Source organism: Theropithecus gelada, chromosome 18 (assembly GCF_003255815.1).
Source record: "Theropithecus gelada isolate Dixy chromosome 18, Tgel_1.0, whole genome shotgun sequence".
In the NCBI taxonomy this organism is placed as follows: domain Eukaryota; kingdom Metazoa; phylum Chordata; class Mammalia; order Primates; family Cercopithecidae; genus Theropithecus; species Theropithecus gelada.
This window is the reverse complement of record NC_037686.1, coordinates 47,613,329-47,627,740: the sequence shown is the minus strand read 5'-3', so window position 1 is coordinate 47,627,740 and position 14,412 is coordinate 47,613,329. Positions and strand designations below refer to the sequence as shown.

Sequence of the window (14,412 nt, the reverse complement as noted above, 5' to 3'; positions counted from 1 at the left end):
GAGAGAGAGAAAGAAAGAAGGAAAGAAAGAAAGAAAGAAAGAAAGAAAGAAAGAAAGAAAGAAAGAAAGAAAGAAAGAAAGAAAGAAAGAAAGATTTCTGTGATCCCTCAGAAATAATTTGAACACAGCTAGGGCAACTTCAGGGCTATTTTTATGTGGCAAGACTACTATAAGAAAAATTTGAAAAAGCATTTAGAACACATAAGATATGAAGTAACCAGTGCCTTCAAATTATTATATATTGAGGTCCAAATATGTGCCAGGAAGCCTGTATCTCTTTTACATATATTATCTCTATCATCCCAACATTTCAATATAGGTAATATTATCCCCATTTTAGGAATGCTCAGAAGATACAAATATGAGTCAAATGAATATAGAATGAATACATGTCAAATGTTGTAACTCATTAATTAATGAGGGAAACAGTAAGATGAGAAAGCTGGTTTAAATAAAATATTTTCAGAAACTAGTCATTTATAGGCATTTTGGAGAAAAATTGAAAATAGTATAGGATTACTAGATTAAATTTTAAAAAAACAGTTAATATTCTTTAAGGCAATTAAACCATAACCTTTGGGATTATGTCTTCTACCAGACAGAAATCTACAAATTTACATGCAACTTCACAGACCCAGGGCTCTAATCAAATAATAAATAATAAAAGCAAACAGAGGAAAATTCTCTGAGAGAATTAAATAAATCTTGGGTCAGATAATTAAACGATGACCCAATATGACATTAAAACTGCATGCTGTATATTGTTTTTATTTCCAAGTTTGGGTTAATTTTTCTTAACATTGGTAAGGCCCGAGAGTTGAAAACCTTGGCCAAAATTTAGAAACCAGGTTAAGTCCCTATGTACAATCTTTGTGATGTTTCTACTAGACAGCACTGCCTTGCTTTGTACTACTCACTCAGATGCTGCAGCAGGAAGTAATTTTAAACAGCATTATAGATAGTTTCAGCACACGTCTTCCAGTCAATTCCATCCAAGTTGCCAATACCAATTCCTGCCTCTTTTCAATCTCCCTTGATTCTTTCCAACTTGGCAACCTAAACCATCAGGCCAAAGCACCAAATTCCTTTTTTCAGCTGAATGCCATCAAATATAAAATGAACACAGTCATCTCAGCTTCGTTTTTCATGGTCTTGTCTGTTTTCCTTTTGAATGGAAAGGCTTTGGCTTAATAATCAAATTAAGACATCTTTTTAAAAGATATTCTTTCCCAACATCATAAAATTGCAATGAGTTTCTCCTGTATCCTAATTGGAAAGCATTTGTATCCTTTGTGGCCTTGATCCTTCATCAAAAATATGTTTATTGTTTTACTACCTTCTGACAGATGACATGTAGTACCTAGAGGTATCTAGTGTCCTTGGATACCAACAACTCAGTCTAATGCAGGGAAAGCAGATGTAAGGGTGGGAGAGCCAGGGTCTAGCAAGGGATGAGCTGGCTGTTTATGTGTGGTAGGATGGGGAGAGGTGAGTGGGAGAGGTTGAACTGAACAGGCTATGGGCAATGCCTTGGAAGATGAGCAAAAGAAGTCCTCCAGGCAGGTGAGAGAGTGAAGACAATTATTTTTGGCCTATAGTTGAACTATGTGTAAAGCACACAGGAGAATACTCAGCTAGGTTTCCTTGAAGATAAGAGTAACAGCACATGGGAAATTAACTCTTTAGCTCAAGCCATAGTTCTAGTATGACAAGAGGAAGGCCTTACCAAACATACACATGTAGTTCAGCAACATTTGTATCTCATTTTCTCCTAGGAAAAGAGAACACTACTAGAAAGAAAACTGTCTTTGGAAAACAAGCTACTGCAACTCAAATCCAGTGCTACATGTGGAAAAAGGTTTGCGAAGCTACCTGTTAAGTAAAAGCAGTTCCTGATTTCTTTCCTGTCCACTGGTATGCCAGCCAGGGAACAGAAGGTCTTCTGTCCCCCAAAGAAATAGGATGACTGACAGTGCAGGAGGAAGGTTGAATTCCTGGGATTAACAGTCATGTAGTTATGTGCCTCCCCTTCCTCAAACTCAGAGGAATCACAGAGCAGTTGGGAGCAGGGGGCAGAGTCCATTGGGGGTGCAGGAAACCCCACGGGAAGGTTAGTCTTTCTGAAGAGTGAATGAGTGAGTAAGCCTGGCACCTCCTGGTTTACCGTTTATGCTAAGGAGGACGCTTGAGAGGTCTTTATTTTCTGATGCTTCTGTCTTAGTTAATGAGTTTCTTTTACAGCTAGCATTGCACTGGCCAGCCCACAAGCGGAATTCTAAGATAGTTTCCTGATACTCCTTAATTCTGTAGGGTGAAGGAAATACTAGGGACAATATCCATAGTTCTTTGGACTTATAAATACTCACAGTTTACAAGCAGTCACAGTCCTTAGTATGCTGGGGGTGGGTTTGTGGATATCGCCATAATCGCTGTGCTACTCAGCTGCTGTTAGAAAAAGTATCTGTATTATCGTGTAATAAATCATATAATAAGACATTTTCTGAGATTTTTCTTTATTTTTTAAAAATTCTAGTCCAACACAATCATTGTATGTTCTGATATAATTACATCGTTCAAAGTCAAATCAATTTCAAGATCTTAGTTTGTCATCCTAGAACTATTGTTTGCTAGGATATTAGGCACTGTTATGGACAGAATTCAATGATATGTCATTTATTCAATGATATGTACTCAGACATCCCTCTTTCTCAGTCTTTCGATTTCCCCCCTACAGGCTCCGTGCTGCTTCCTTTCCTTTTTTATCTTTTTTCCCACCTGTCCTCATCTGTTGTACCTTCTGCCTGGCTTGTATTCCTGCATTTTGGACCACATATGCCAAAGCCCAGAAATGGGCTGATCCTGGCAATTACACACACACACACATTTGAAACATACAAGATTCCAATAAGTTATTAATTTTCCTAGCTTCTTCCCTGTGACAAACATGTAGCCCAAAACAGGGGACTTCTAAGATAGTTTTATAACACTGCACATTTCTGTAGAGATTGAAGGAAATACTGCAGAATGTATCCTTAGGTCTTGGAATTACATATGGATATTCATAACTTCAATCTAAGTAAATCTTCAGTTAATATTTTTCTTAAATAGGCAGAACTTTTCCTTGTAGCAGAACTACTGATTTGTACGTGTCTTCCATTAAAAGTTCAGGCCGTCCAAGTTTGATTTTTTTTTCCTTTAAAAAATGTGTTTTTAAAAAATTGGTGATAGGGCTATTGTCCGTCTTTGAGCCAACAATGTAGCTCTTTTAAAAACCAACCTGATCTATTCTTTCACTTCTATTCTATATAAACAGTTATTATAAAGAATTCTTTAAAAGCTCCTAAGGAAGTTTTAGAAATTTCTTGGGGAAAGTGGATGTTTGGTGTTTCTAGAAAGGTTTTTCAACATCCAGGCTTATGCAATTTTTATAGATTGTGGGTATCACACATATTTGTGATTACTTATTACTTTGTCTGAGCTTTATGTAGAGGCATTCAGTTTGTGAAGTGACAAGAAAATGAAATCAGTAGGAATCAGACTCTTTTGGTTGAAGTAATAGAGACTTGATTAAGCTACCACAAAAAAGAGGGTTTCTGTTAGGTTAAGATTAGATAGATAGGGTCATAAAAAGAAGACAGAGAAGTTAAAAAGATTTGTCTTCTTAAAAATAAGGTTGACTCCATATTTCTATTACCATTACTGGTAATTGACATAGGTAAAATGCTTTGCAGTTTTCAGAATAACCTCAGGTACCTTCTTTATTTTAATCCTTGCATTCACCTTTCCAGGAAAGAGCTGAAATTCTAACTGAGTTGTGCAAGATTGCTCAATCTCTCAGAAGTTATAGAGCTGGGAGTTTTCGCTCCTACATTCTCATACATAGCAAAGCATGTGCTTATTTTACTGTAAAAGATTTTGACCATCTTTCTTTTATTTCTGGAAACCTCTGAAGATCTCTCAAACTGGGTTCTTCATTCCTCTGAGTAACGATTAGCAAAAGACCATTTTCCGACTTTTCCCTCTGCCCTGCCACATCACAAACAAATATGCAGGCCTTTTTAAGAGTTATCTTTTGGGGAAACATATTTGGGATTGATACGGTTTGGCTGTGTCCCTACCCAAAAAGATGAGAATCTTGAATTGTAGTTCCCATAATCCCTATGTGTCATGGGAGAAACCTGGTGGGAGGTAATTGAATCATGGGGGCGGTTAGCCCAATGCTGCTGTTCTCGTGAGTTCTCACAAGTTCTGATGGCTTTATAAGGGGCTTTTCCTCTTTTTGCTTGGCACTTCTTGCTGCATGGTTTTGGCCTGCCATGGGAAGAAGGACATGTTTACTTCTTCCAACATGACTGTAAGTTTCCTGAGGCCTCCCCAGCCCCGCAGAACTGTGAATCAACTAAACCTCTTTCCTTTATAAATTACCGAGTCTTGGGTATGTTTTCTTAGCAGCATGAGAACAGACTAATAGGGATTGTAAAAATAAACAGTGTTGGCCCTTCCATAGTTACATAGATGCTGCTTAGGAATGGAAACTCCTTAGAGGAGAAAAGACCTTGAAGTTGAGGTTGCATGTCAAAGCATATGGTTGCTACCTAAATTGTACATTTGTCTGTGGTAGTTTGGGGTGGGAGTGTTCTCTCAAGGCACGCCTTTGGTACCACCAACGAAAATAATAATAAAGAAGAATTTTATGGAAAATAGTAAGACACATTCATGAATTTTGTTGAAATGCAAACAGGGCTACACTTACATCCAAGTTGATTCTTTCCCTTAGTCTGGCCTGGGAATGGGAATCTGACCTCTTCTGTTCTTGTGGTTGTGGTCCCTAGTTATTCTCTATTCCACGGGGGGCCCATAGTCAGTGATGTTCATACTCATGGAAGTCCAGAGAAACACTGGATCCTAAATAGAAGGCAAAATGAGTCCCCACAGATGGTAGTAAGATTCTTTTATAGCTTCCAAGAAGCTCTAGGATGCCACTAATCTCACTATCTTCTCTATCCTGTGGGATTTCTATGTAGGGCTATTCATATTTCCAATGCCTCTGAAATCTATAGTGTACCCAGAAGTAGCCTCTTGGAGCCTGCAACATGGCTTTCATTGCTACTTTTACTTTCTTTGTCTCAGCACCTAGCTCTTTTGGTTTCTTCTGGAATTTTCATTCTCATAAACATCTTACTATATGAATCCCTGGTAATAAATGTACTTTATAAAGACTGAAACGTGTTATATTCTTGGGCTGTGTAAATATGGCCATGCTCAGGCTATTCATGCCCTTTGTGAAGTTTTTAAGAAAATCTAAGGTTATTTATAAAAACTATGCAAAATATAATATGATTGCTTAAATTAGAAAAAAATTAGATAATGAGGACAAGGAGATAAAATAATAGGTATACCATAAAGTTTGTTTACAAAATTAGGCCCATGGATGCTACAAACTTGCTCACAGGAGACCACTGACTCAGTTTTAAATTTTCCAGCAGCCAACCCAAACAGGAAATGATGATTAGTTTTGTGAGTCACAATTCCACATGATTAAAACCAATCAGGTGTTTGCAATCATTCAGTTATTTCTAATCTAGCTATAAGGCCAGAGTATTGTCATAAAAAGAACCCTGAATAATGTTTTCAAGTTACCCCTTGTAATAAACACAAAGGCTTACCTCCAAACATCATCTAAACAGAATAGCATGATGCCAACGCAATCCAATAAAAGCCACTATAACAGGATCAGAGGGCACTGTGAGAAAATCCAGTAATGCCACCCTCTGTGGTATAAGTTGACCCAAAGATAGATTCTCGAGTATCGTGAGGAATGGAGGGAGAGACAATTCTCCATGAACTCACTTTCTTTTCACCAACCCTTTGGGAGACGTTGGGGAGTACAGAAATTGAGGGTGGGCTTCCTGTCAGGTGCTTCTTCTGTGATCATCCCATGTTGCTAATTAGAGGCAAAGTAATTTCTTTTCACATTTCTGCAGTTAAAGATAGGATTGACTTCTCTTCTTGAATGCTGAGGAATCTAACAGGAAGTGAACCAGAAATAGTTGTCTCTTCCCCCTCCTTCAGTGATGAATTGAGAGAGAATCCTCAATTCCCTCCCTCAAAAGGGTAGGGCAGAGATTCTCTTCTCCTTTTGTTGGGGCTTTTTTTTTTTTTTTTTTGGCTTGCCCCCATTGGCATTCCAGGCTGCTGGTTTTTTCCAGCTCCAAGTCTGGGATGTGTGAGATAAAAAGAAACCCCAGAGGATTCACCATTGTGTCATTTCTTGGATCCCAGGTTCTGGAGCCAGTCTGCCTTCTTCTCTCCACTGTTCAGAGTCTTCTTGTGTTTTTTTTTCATATACAATATCCAGGGCTTTTAGTTGTACTTAGTGGAAAGAATGGGGAAAAGCATGTCTTCTACATTTTCTTAGAAGCCAAAGTTTTTCAGTTCTGCTTTAATTTCCACATTTGCTTTATATCTTTATTCAGTTGCATTGTAGAGGAAAACATGGTCAAAAATTATGTTGAGACATCAGAAAGCAGAGCAGGAATCCCGGATACGGACATTTGCCTCCTTTTTTTAGACTTGACCCTTCCTTATGTTTTCTTCCTCCAGTTTTGCTTGTGTACCTCTTTATTAAGACTGGGCTGGGTGCAGTGGTTCATGCCTGTAATCCCAGCACTTTGGGAGCCTGAGGCAGGCAGATCACTTGAGGTCAGGAGTTCGAGACCAGTCTGGCCAACATGGTGAAATCTCGTCTCCACTAAAAATACAAAAATTAGCTGGGCGTGGTGGTGGGAGCCTGTAATCCCAGCTACTCAGGAGACTGAGGCAGGAGAATCACTTATACCCAGGAGGCAGAGGTTGCCGTGAGCCGAGATTGTGCCGCTAGGCGACAGAGTGAGACTTTGTCTCAAAAAAAAAAAAAAAAGAAAAGAAAAGAAAAGAAAAGTGCTTTAACAGAAAGATAAACAGCAAAGCTCAAAAGAGGATCAAGTGGCAGCTTACTTAGATATATTTTTACATTTAAAGGTCTTAAATGGATGACTAGGCTTCATACTTATTGGACAATCCTAATAGAGATTTTCTGCAATTTCCTTTAGTCACTGTTTTAGCGTATTAATGGAAATAAGTGAAGCCTCAAGGCCTTGTGTTTTCAAGAGTGTTTCTAGAAATATTTTTCTTCTACTTTGAGGCCAATTTCAAGTTTTTGGTGTTTTTTTTCCACAGTGAACTTTATGGTAATATCTTCAAGGGGTACATGGGAAAATTTTCTGAGCTTGGTATTTTTGATAGAAAAATAACAACATCTGTTCCCCGTATCTCAAGCCATCTTTTTTTCCCAATGGTTCCAAGGTTCTAGGTCATGGGACACAAAGAGAACCATTTTAAATACTCACCTTTAAGAGCTTACAGTATTTTTATATTTTGTGCATATTCACAGCTAGCTTGCCTCTGCAAGGTGTCTTAAGCTCTTTCTCATTACTTCCCAGGAAAGTCCTGAGTCTGACCATTAAGTGGGTCATAGCTGCTCTTTCTGTTATTTTTATCTTTTCTTCTTTCACTATCCTTGCTGGAGCAATTTTGAATTTTAGCACCAGCTATGGACCCAATTTCTGTTTGCCCTCTGTGTTTTGATTTTTTATATTTTTTTAGACGGAGTCTCGCTCTGTCGCCCAGGCTGGATTGCAGTGGCGCAATCTCACCTCACTGCAACAGCCACCTCCTGGGTTCAAGCGATTCTTGTACCTCAGCCTCCCCAGTAGCTGGGATTACAGGTGCACGCCACCACGCCCAGCTAATTTTTCTATTTTTAGTAGTGACAGGGTCTCATGTTGGCCAGGCTGGTCTCGAACTCCTGACCTCAAGTGATCCACCCACCTTGGCCTCCCATAGTGCTGGGATTACAGGTGTGAGTCACCACACCCAGCATAATTTTTGTATTTTTAATAGAGATGGGTTTCGCCATGTTGGCCAGGCTGGTCTCGAACTCCTGGCCTCAAGTGATCTGCCCGCCTTGGCCTCCCAAAGTGCTTGGGTTACAGACGTGAACCACCATGCCTGACCTGTTTTGATCTTTATATTCTCCAGTCATCTTTTCCTAGTAACTGAGGTTTTCTTCTGAGGCTCCTCAGTTACTCCATCCTCTGCATGTTCGCAGCAATTCTACCCTGCAAGGGTTCTGAGCAACATCTGCAGATTTCTCAGCCCTGCCCCTCGCACGCTCCCAATCTCCCTGGACTTCTGAAGACATCCTGCCCCTGAAGATTCTCTGTGGGCAGTAAGCCTTCTCACTGTCTGTTAGGAATGTTTGCAGACATCCAAAGTCTGGTCTCTCCTTGGAAAGCTCTTCCATCTCCCCACAACATCTTTAGGGTCTGGAGCCTCACCCGCTGGGGTCCTGAAATTTCGTCAGCCTCCCGTGCCTCAAGAAGCCTCTGAACCTCAAATCTAGGGACAACTGAAATCTAATGTGAATACAGGCTGGTGCTGATGCAGCCATTCTCTGAACTTGAATTTTGGAAATACTGTGAGAGCTCAGTATTGCTGCCATTGCCAGTGCAAATTACATGGGCACAAAGTGTTTTCATCTGAATCAGGCATCAGCTTATTTCTTTTCAAACACTTCCTGCCATGGACCGTGGAAAGAAAAACAAGGGACTTCTTGCTCATTTACTTTGTTTGGATTCCCTACTGCCCCTCTCCAAGAGAGAAAGACCAAGATAAGGCTTTCTGCCAGGTACGGGGTCCTTTAAGTGATCGTGTTATAAAAAGCAGATAAAATATCGGCACAGCTGAACTAGTGATCTTCCTTCAGCCTGTGTTGACAGTCTACATTTCTTTTATGGCTTTTCTTAATTTGATAGTTGCTTGTAGTATTAATTGAGAGGAGGGAAACGGACTTTTGCAGTGAGATTTAGTTGTGTAGGTATGATAATCAGACATGTTTCTGATTATCATCTAAAACAGAGTAGCATACTTGATGCATGTTCTTGTTCCCCCATCATTTTGTACCTTCTCTTTTTGTTCTCTGCATCCTTCTCTCAGGCCCCTCATTTGCTTCCCTCCCCTCACCAATGTCCTAGGCATCCTGTTCCCTGTAGATTTCTTGTGCCTGTACTCCCAAACATCCTCCTATCTTCCCCTCCTGTCTCTTTCAAGAGTCCTGGAAGTTTACAATAATTTATTTTATAAATTGTAAATTTCTTTTGTTTTTCTTTCCAGGACTCTATTGGACCAATTAAAATAAAGCTCCCTTTTTTTGTTTTAATTTCAACTTTTACTTTACCTGCGGGGGGTACATGTGCAAGTTTGTTACATGGGTATATTGCCTGATGCTGAGGTTTGGGCTACTGTTAAATCTGTCACCTAGGTAGCAAGGCATAGTATTCAGTAGGTAGTTTTTCAACCCTTTCTCCTCCATTCTTTCCGCCTGTAGTTGTCCACAGCATCTATTGTTTCCTTCTTTAAGTTTGTGTTTACCCAGTGTTTAGCTCCCACTTATAAGTGGAATTGTGCAGTATTTGATTTTCTTTTTATGCCTTAATTCACTTAGGATGATGACCTTCAGTTGCATCCACGTTGCTGCAAAAGACACAATTTCATTCCTTTTTATGGCTGCAAAGTATTCCAGGGTGTATATGTAACACATTTTCTGTATTGAATCCACTGTTGATAGGCACCTAGGTTGTTTATGTGTCTTTGCTCTCATGAATACTGCTGTGATGGACATACGAGTATACGTATCTTTTTGGTAGAATGATTGGGTTTCCTTTGGGTATATACCCAGCAATGGGATTGCTGGGTTGACTGGTAGTTCTGTTTTTACCCCTTTGAGAAATATCCAAACTGCTTTCCAAAGTGGCTGAACTAATTTACATTCCCACCAACCGTGTAAAAGCATTCTCTTTTCTCTGCATCCTGGCCAACATCTGTTATTTTTTTACTTTTTAATAATAGCCATTATGACTGCTGTGAGATGGTATCTCATAGTGGTTTAGATGTGCATTTCTCTGAAACAATGCTTTAGTCCATTATATGAAACAAAATGGAAACTGATAACTCCTTTTTTTAATTAGAACATGCTGTATAGTATCTTATGAATTTCCACCATCTTTGTGATACAGGTAGAGGCTGAGGCAGGTGGATCACCTGAGGTCAGGAGTTGAAGACCAGCCTGGCCAAAATGGTGAAACTCTGTCTCTACTACAAATACAAAAATTAGCCAGGTGTGGTGGCACATGGTTGTAGTCCCAGCTGTGAGAATCGCTAGAGCCCAGAGGTGGTGGTTGTGGTGAGCCAAGATCACCTCACTACACTCCAGCCTGGGTGACAGAGTAAGACTCTGTCTGAAAAAAAAACAAACCACCACCACCAACAACAACAAATGAAAAAAGGAAACAGAATTGGGATGACACTGGATAAGAGCAAAGGCCAAGTGACTTCTCTGAGGTCACAATGCTTCCAAGCTTGGTAGTGTTGTCACAATGTATGTGGCTTCATAACTCTAATAATAGTAGCAAGTAGAGAAATAGCCAAACCAGTATAACCAATTCCAGTTACCTGAATGGAGCTTTGGGAAAGTATAAATAATCTAAGTTCAAAATTGACTTTTTTTCCCCATAATGGTTGATGTGGACTCAAAAATATTTGCTGGAATTTAATTTCTTCCTTTCTTCTCTTTTTTTTCCCCCTTTCCCTATGGACCAATAGTAGAATTACCAAAAGTAGGAAGCCAAAAAATAAAAAATAAAAAAAGACAATCACAGACAATCCACAACATATGCTAAGCCCAAATCATTAGAAATTGGTTTCTTATAAATATATTAATAGATAAAATCTCGCTTTCTGCTCCCATGTTCTGACTCTGCTATTGCCATGCAATTGTCTGTGAAGTTTGACGGGTGCCAGGTCTGTGGGTGCTCAGGCAAGGCAATTTAGCATATAAGTGCTTTATCATACTGAATACAACTTGATTCCACTACCTGCTAGAAGAGTCACAGACGGTCAGAAAGGAACTTTTGACATGAATTGATATTCTCATTCAAGTCAGATCCAAACAAATCAGAGCCCACTTCATAGCTATTTATCTTCAGTGTGTCCTGTGTGGCATAATGGAGCCCTGGGGTCTTACCCACCTGATCCCCAGTAGTAATGTGGTGTGGAGGAGGGCTAGCAGTAAGGGCAAGCTATGGAACGTGTGAGCCAATCATTTTCTCTTGCTCTTTTTTCCTTTGTATTCCCAGTTGCCAGGATCTTCAGAGGGAGATTTCCATTCTCCAGGAGCAGATCTCTCATCTGCAGTTTGTGATTCACTCCCAACATCGGAACCTGCGCAGTGTCATCCAGAAGGTCAGTTTAATCAAGTGTATTTATCTGGTAAACAATATGTTTATGGTGTGGAGCCCAAATATGAGTGGCTTGACTGGACTTTCGAAGCAATGAGATTTCTCTTCCTACTGACATATCCTTTTTTGTTTCTCATGCAATATGGCTCTGTTTCCAATGACCTCTCTTGTTTGTAACACCAACACCTGTAATACTGTCAATGAAGATAGCTTGGAAAATTATATGTAACTATTTTTTAGATGTTTTGGTGATTTTCTAAAAGTATTCTGAGCCAAATAATGTACACTGGTCTTTAGACAATTTCACAGGTCAGGAGATTCAGCCCTTCCTTGAGCATGAAATGATCTATTTTCATAACCTCATAATTTATTTAGGAGATGATTTAGGGTACCGGTGTAGCCTGGCCCTTCTTCTCTGGGAGCAGCCTGACAGGTGGCAAAGTAGAGGCAACTGTGGTAGCAGCCAGCTAGATGGTGGAGTGTGTATTTAAAATCTACTTCAAGATATGCATTGATCTGGTTTTGGGGGTCTGTTTTAAAATTTAAAATCAGACTTCTATTCAATTACTTTACTACCAAATAGAAGTCCTCCCAAATAACTCCAGAGCCTTCGTGACACAGATACAGCATTTGTGCTTGCTTGGTTATGACCTCACTAAAAGGTCAGATAATTGAGTAGTGGAATTTGAGAGCCAGGAGGGACTTTGGGCGCACCCCACACCCTCTTTTTATAGAGCAGTTTAATGACAGCTAGTCGTGCCAAAGTTGGTCTTAGAATCCATGTGTCCCCTCTCTTCTTTCACCGCTTTGAATCTCGTCACCCCACCTCCTGACTCCACATTGCCTCTTGGCAAAGCAGGTTCGCCTTATTATGCTGCTGCTTGACAAATCTCTACTGCAGGGAGCCTCTGCACACCAGGCAGTGGCCTTCCATCCTGTCCACCAGCAACTGCATCTGCAGGATGAGAACATCAAGTTGCTGAGACGCAGAAGGGCGGCCAGTTGCTGCTTTCATAGGATGCACTCCTGCTGAACTTGGTTTAAACAGGTTATCCAAAGATTAAAGTGAATCACGGCACCAGCTGAGGGCTTTCAGCCCCAGGTGTCAATTTGGCCTGCTACTTTCTGTTGCCTGCTGAGTCTGCTAACGTCTTTTGACTTCAGAAATCCATACAATTTCTGACTTAAGTAACTATTTCCTGTGGTCTGACAAGGTTTTTCCTATTGTGTTTTCTAATTATTAGATGGAAGGATTAAAAAATAATTTAAAAGAACAAGACAAAAGAATTGAAAATCTCAAAGAAAAGGTTAACATACTTGAAGCCCAGGTAAGGAGGGAACCTATCTTACATTTTATTGTGAAGGTGTTAGTGTGCGTGTGTGTGTGTGTGTGTGTATCTGTGCGTGCAAGGGTATCAGTATCAGTGAGCCTGTGTATGAAAGTATGCAATTGTATGCCTGTATAACACTACTAGTATTTCTGTTTGGGAGCGGGCGTGTGAGTGTCTGTGTGATTGTGTGTGCTTTGTCTGTCTATGTCTAAGTGTATGTGCGTGTGTCTCTGTGTGTATCCAAGTGTCATTTTGTGAGTCTGTGCATATTCTATGCATAAGAAATTAGCGCTATGGAAAAAAGGATGGACAATTTAATGATTGTTAAATTATGAAGTGTTTAAAAGATTGTATTATGTTATTAAATTATTAGCATTATTAATGTTAAATATTAAATAAATATTATTAAATTATTATTAAAAGTTCATTCAGATTTTCCAGAATATTCGCTGTAATGGAGAGACAGATGATAACCTCTCTTGATATGGGCTCGAATCAGAGGCTTGCTCAAGTACACTCTTGTGTAAATTTCACTCTAGTCAGATGGCCAGGCTTCCTGTCTCCTGCCTTTGTTCCTACACATAATCCTTTCCTGGCTTGAGATGTCCTCTTTCCTCCTTTCCTCATTCGTATCCATCCTGGCCTCCCAGCTTTGCCTCCAGGATTACCTGCTTCTAGAAGCCTGTTATAATTGTCTTGCTTTTCAGTGTTTTAAAACTGAGCACAATATATCCTAATGTCCTGGGATGAGACATGCTTTTCTTCCCTCCCACTCACTCCCCCTTTCCTCAGGACCCCTGTATTAGTCTGTTCTCAGGCTGCTAATAAAGGCATACCCAAGACTGGGTAACTTATAAAGAAAAAGAGGTTTAGTGGACTCACAGTTCCACATGGCTGGGGAGTCTTCACAATCATGGCATGGCGGAAGGTGGAAGCCATGGCTTGCGTAGCAGCAGGCAAGAGAAGTGTCAGTAGGGGAAATGCCAGATGCTTATAAAACCATCAGATCTTGTGAGAACTCACTCACTATCATGAGAACAGTATGGGGGAAACTGCCGCCGTGATTCAATGATCTCCACCTGGCCCTGCCCTTGACACGTGAGGATTATTACAATTCAAGGTGAGATTTGGGTGAGGACACAGAGCCAAACCATATCAATCCCTTTGCTGGCACTCAGCTGCCGTCCTCGGCTGGCGATGCCGCTGCCTTGCAGGAAGTGCAGTGAAGTCCCTGCCAAGGTTGCAGTTCCTCTGAAGACCCCACAGCACTTCCACCTCACTCCATTTCTTGCCGTGTCTCTGCTTCTGTCTCTGTCAAATGGCTCATCACCCACTGCCTGGAGCTGGGCACCTGTTCTACTCCATCCCTCAGGATTTTGATTTTCTGCTAATTGTCACCTGCCAATGTTAATGTTGCCCAGTCCTGTGGACTGTGGAGATGTTCTGACTTCCCACTGGAGGCCTTATCATCTTTTGGAACTCTTCCTTCCACTACCATGTTCTTTCCGCTTTCCCCAAACAGAAGATAATCCTAATAATAGTTTTTTACATGTTAATTTTTGTAGCCTCATTTTCCATTTCTACCTTCCCAGCAGACAACTGTTCTCTTTTGGTTTTGAGGATAGACCTCACTGAAGCTCACACTCTCCTTAGACTCTCGCCCTCTTCAGGCTGTATGGGACTGATTAACACACTGCTCTCAGCTCTGTGCAGCTAAAAATGCCTTGATTGTGGAATAATTGGCT

At 40.3% G+C, this 14,412-nt stretch overlaps 1 protein-coding gene across 3 annotated transcripts in view; it reads left to right on the top strand.

Moving 5' to 3' along the window:
• Positions 1 to 14,412, top strand: part of CCDC68 (coiled-coil domain containing 68) — a 54,237-nt gene that overhangs the window by 26,666 nt on the left and 13,159 nt on the right. For all 3 annotated transcript variants that reach the window (XM_025365445.1, XM_025365443.1, XM_025365444.1), the window contains exons 8-10: positions 1,776 to 1,858; positions 11,235 to 11,340; positions 12,581 to 12,664. In XM_025365445.1, the coding sequence (XP_025221230.1) occupies positions 1,776 to 1,858; positions 11,235 to 11,340; positions 12,581 to 12,664 (273 nt within the window). The remainder of the gene's footprint in view (positions 1 to 1,775; positions 1,859 to 11,234; positions 11,341 to 12,580; positions 12,665 to 14,412) is intronic.